Source organism: Charadrius vociferus, unplaced genomic scaffold (genome assembly GCF_000708025.1).
Source record: "Charadrius vociferus isolate BGI_N301 unplaced genomic scaffold, ASM70802v2 scaffold2350, whole genome shotgun sequence".
NCBI classification, from domain to species: Eukaryota; Metazoa; Chordata; class Aves; order Charadriiformes; family Charadriidae; genus Charadrius; species Charadrius vociferus.
Genome location: NW_009646277.1, coordinates 6,209 through 9,944, shown reverse-complemented (window position 1 = coordinate 9,944; position 3,736 = coordinate 6,209). Strand labels below are relative to the sequence as shown.

The following is a 3,736-nucleotide window of genomic DNA, read 5'->3' as shown; positions in this document are numbered from 1 at the left end:
CTGCCCATTTGGCCTCTCCAGCCGCTCACCTGAGTGCTGAGGACACCCTCGACCTGCTTGGAGTCTCGGAGGAAGACCTGGAAGGCGAAAGCTTGGGAGAGGAGGTGGTGCCGGTTCTCCCACATCCTCCCCAGCTCTTCCCAACCCGTGTCCAGAGCTTCCAGGCGCTGATGGAGAAAGACGTGCTGGGCGTCCGTCTGTCCTTGCGTCACCTCCCGCCCCACGGCTCTGGTGCTGCGGTAGTCGTCGCCGTAGTGAGCGATCTCCTTACGGATGCTTTCGTGTTGACTCAACAACCTTTCGGCTTCGGCCAAGGTGGCCGGTACGTCCTCGGAGGCCACGGCCGTTTGGGTGCGGGATAGCCACGCCTGGAAGGCGGCCAGGTCCCTCAAGAAGCCCTGCAGCTTGCTGGCCTCCCCCAACGACTCCTCCCTTCGCCGCAAGCTACGGCGCAACTCCTCCCACACCGTCTCGATGGCCGACAACCGGCCGAAGATAGCCGGTTCTTGTTCCGGGTGTTCGGCCGCCAACTTCTCCGCTTCGGCTCGTAAATCCCGTACTTTGCCCTGGATGGCTTCCAGGTCGCGCTCCATGCCCGAGAGCTTGCGCTGCAAGGCCATGACGCCGGCCAAGTCGTTGCCCAAACCCTGCGTCGACTCGATGACCTTCGTCTTCTCCCGCATCCAGGACGTGGTCTCGTTGCATTCCAGGTGGTAGTTCTGGATGTTCAGGGCCGACGTCAACGCCTCCTTCTTCTGGTCGGCCAGAGCCCGGAACCGATCCCACCTGCGCCACCAGCGGGGTCAGGGGGACGCGTCGGCCGGCAGCGGGCATGGAGATGTCCGTCCTGCCCATGGCTGCCCGGCCATCCTGCCTGGAGCATCGTCCTGCCTGGAGAACCCTTCCCTGCCTGGAGAACCTGTCCCTTCATGGAGAACCCTTCCCTGCCTGGAGAACCTGTCCCTTCATGGAGAACCCGTCCCTGCCTGGAGAACTTGTCCCTTCATGGAGAACCTGTCCCTGCCTGGAGAACTTGTCCCTTCATGGAGAACCCGTCCCTGCCTGGAGAACTTGTCCCTTTGTGGAGAACCTGTCCCTGCCTGGAGAACCCACTCCTTGAGAACCCATCCCTGCCTGGAGCATCCATCCCTTCCTGGAGAACCCATCCATTCATGGAGAACCCATCCCTGCCTGGAGCATCCATCCCTTCCTGGAGAACCCATCCATTCATGGAGAACCCATCCCTGCCTGGAGCATCCATCCCTTCCTGGAGAACCCATCCATTCATGGAGAACCCATCCCTGCCTGGAGCATCCATCCCTTCCTGGAGAACCCATCCATTCATGGAGAACCCATCCCTGCCTGGAGCATCCATCCCTTCCTGGAGAACCCATCCATTCATGGAGAACCCATCCCTGCCTGGAGCATCCATCCCTTCCTGGAGAACCCATCCATTCATGGAGAACCCATCCCTGCCTGGAGCATCCATCCCTTCCTGGAGAACCCATCCATTCATGGAGAACCCATCCCTGCCTGGAGCATCCATCCCTTCCTGGAGAACCCATCCATTCATGGAGAACCCATCCCTGCCTGGAGCATCCATCCCTTCCTGGAGAACCCATCCATTCATGGAGAACCCATCCCTGCCTGGAGCATCCATCCCTTCCTGGAGAACCCATCCATTCATGGAGAACCCATCCCTGCCTGGAGCATCCATCCCTTCCTGGAGAACCCATCCATTCATGGAGAACCCATCCCTGCCTGGAGCATCCATCCCTTCCTGGAGAACCCATCCATTCATGGAGAACCCATCCCTGCCTGGAGCATCCATCCCTTCCTGGAGAACCCATCCATTCATGGAGAACCCATCCCTGCCTGGAGCATCCATCCCTTCCTGGAGAACCCATCCATTCATGGAGAACCCATCCCTGCCTGGAGCATCCATCCCTTCCTGGAGAACCCATCCATTCATGGAGAACCCATCCCTGCCTGGAGCATCCATCCCTTCCTGGAGAACCCATCCATTCATGGAGAACCCATCCCTGCCTGGAGCATCCATCCCTTCCTGGAGAACCCATCCATTCATGGAGAACCCATCCCTGCCTGGAGCATCCACCCCTTCCTGGAGAACCCATCCATTCATGGAGAACCCATCCCTGCCTGGAGCATCCACCCCTTCCTGGAGAACCCATCCATTCATGGAGAACCCATCCCTGCCTGGAGCATCCATCCCTTCCTGGAGAACCCATCCATTCATGGAGAACCCATCCCTGCTTGGGGAACCCATCCCTTCCTGGAGAACCCGTCCCTGGACGCTCCCGTCCTGCATCGCCCGCCGCCCACCTGGCGTTGAGCTGCTCGCGGGTGGCCCGGATGCTCTCCTGGTTGCGCTGGTCGGTGGCCAGCAGCTGGTCGGCGATGCGGTTGACGGCGGCCACGCGGGACGCCAGGTTGTTCATCTCCGGTTCCAACGTCTCGAAGCTGCGGGCGAGCAGAGAACGGCAACTCACCGCCCGCCGCGGAGGAGCCCCCCAACTGCCGCCCCGGTGAAGGGATCCGGGCGCCGGCGCTCACCGTTGCTGCACCACCTCCAGGTCCTCCAGCTTCTCGGGGACGTCCATGGCGTGCAACCACTGCTCCTTCTCGCCCACCCACAACCCGCAGGCGTCCGCTTCGCTGCGCATGGTGTAGAGGCTGAGGGCGTCCTGCAGGTCCTGCCGACGCCGTTCCGCTCGCGCCGCCAACTCTTGGTAACGTCTCTCCAACTCCGGCAACCGACCGGTCACGTCGGGAGCGTCGGCGAAAGCCGGCGGTAGAGCACCGGCTTGTTCGTGCAAAGCGTCGATGGTGGGACGGTGACTCCGTACCTCCTCTTGTACCTCCCGGTGCTGCCGGGCCAGGCTACGGGTGGAATATTCGTCGTGGCCCAACTCGGGGCTGGACGCCAACCTCATGGCGTCCTCCAACCAGACCTCCGTGTCCGCCGCCTCCGCCTGGAACTGGAAGAACCCGGCGGCTTCCCGCAGGCGTCGCTCGCGTTGAGCCGCCAGCTCGGCCAAGGCGCGCCAACGTCCTTCCATCTCCCGCACCCTTTGGGCTACTTCGCTTGCCCCCAACCCACCCTCGGCTACCAAATTCCGCCCTCGGGCTAGCGCTTGCTCCAGCGGCCCCGCGCGCCCGCTCAGCTCGCCGCGGAAGGCGTCGTGTTGGCTCAGAAGGCGCAGGGAACTGGTGAGATCCCGTCCCACGTCCTCGGAGGAGAGGAGACGTTCCTGCTCCCGCATCCAAGCTTCCTCCTCCCCCGTGTCCCAAAAGAATTTCCAGAGCCGCCGCGATTCCTCCAGCCGAGCTCGACGCTGTCCCGCCAGGTCCACCAGCTCCCGGTAACGTAGCTCCAACGTGGCCACGCGTTGGCGCACGGCGGCCGGCTCGCAGGGTTGGTAGCCTGCGAGGAAATCCCCACCACCACCCCCCAACCCCGGGATGGTCACTGAGGAGGTTTGGGGAAGTCCCTGAGGGGCCACCGGCCACCCGGGAGAGATTTGGGGACATCTCAGAGGGGTTTGGAGGTCCCGGGGGGGACGACGGACGGACCGTCCATCCCAGGGGAATTTGGGGAGGTCCCAAGGATTTGGGGGTCTGGGGGTGACCATACATCCCAGGGGGGGTTGGGGACATCTCAGGGGGGGTTGGGGACATCTCAGGGAGGTTTGGGGGTCCAGGGGGACTGCCAACC

The 3,736-nt window shown here is 62.8% G+C and overlaps 1 protein-coding gene across 1 annotated transcript in view; it reads right to left on the bottom strand.

The window, feature by feature from the left end:
* Nucleotides 1-29: 29 nt before the first annotated feature.
* LOC104285017 (spectrin beta chain, non-erythrocytic 1-like) overlaps nucleotides 30-3,736 on the bottom strand; it is a gene marked incomplete at its 3' end in the record, with an annotated part of 5,541 nt that continues 1,834 nt past the window's right edge. The window contains exons 3-5 of the mRNA XM_009883445.1: nucleotides 2,575-3,512; nucleotides 2,344-2,481; nucleotides 30-786 (exon numbers count right to left, since the gene is read on the bottom strand). Of these exons, the coding sequence (XP_009881747.1) occupies nucleotides 30-786; nucleotides 2,344-2,481; nucleotides 2,575-3,512 (1,833 nt within the window). The remainder of the gene's footprint in view (nucleotides 787-2,343; nucleotides 2,482-2,574; nucleotides 3,513-3,736) is intronic.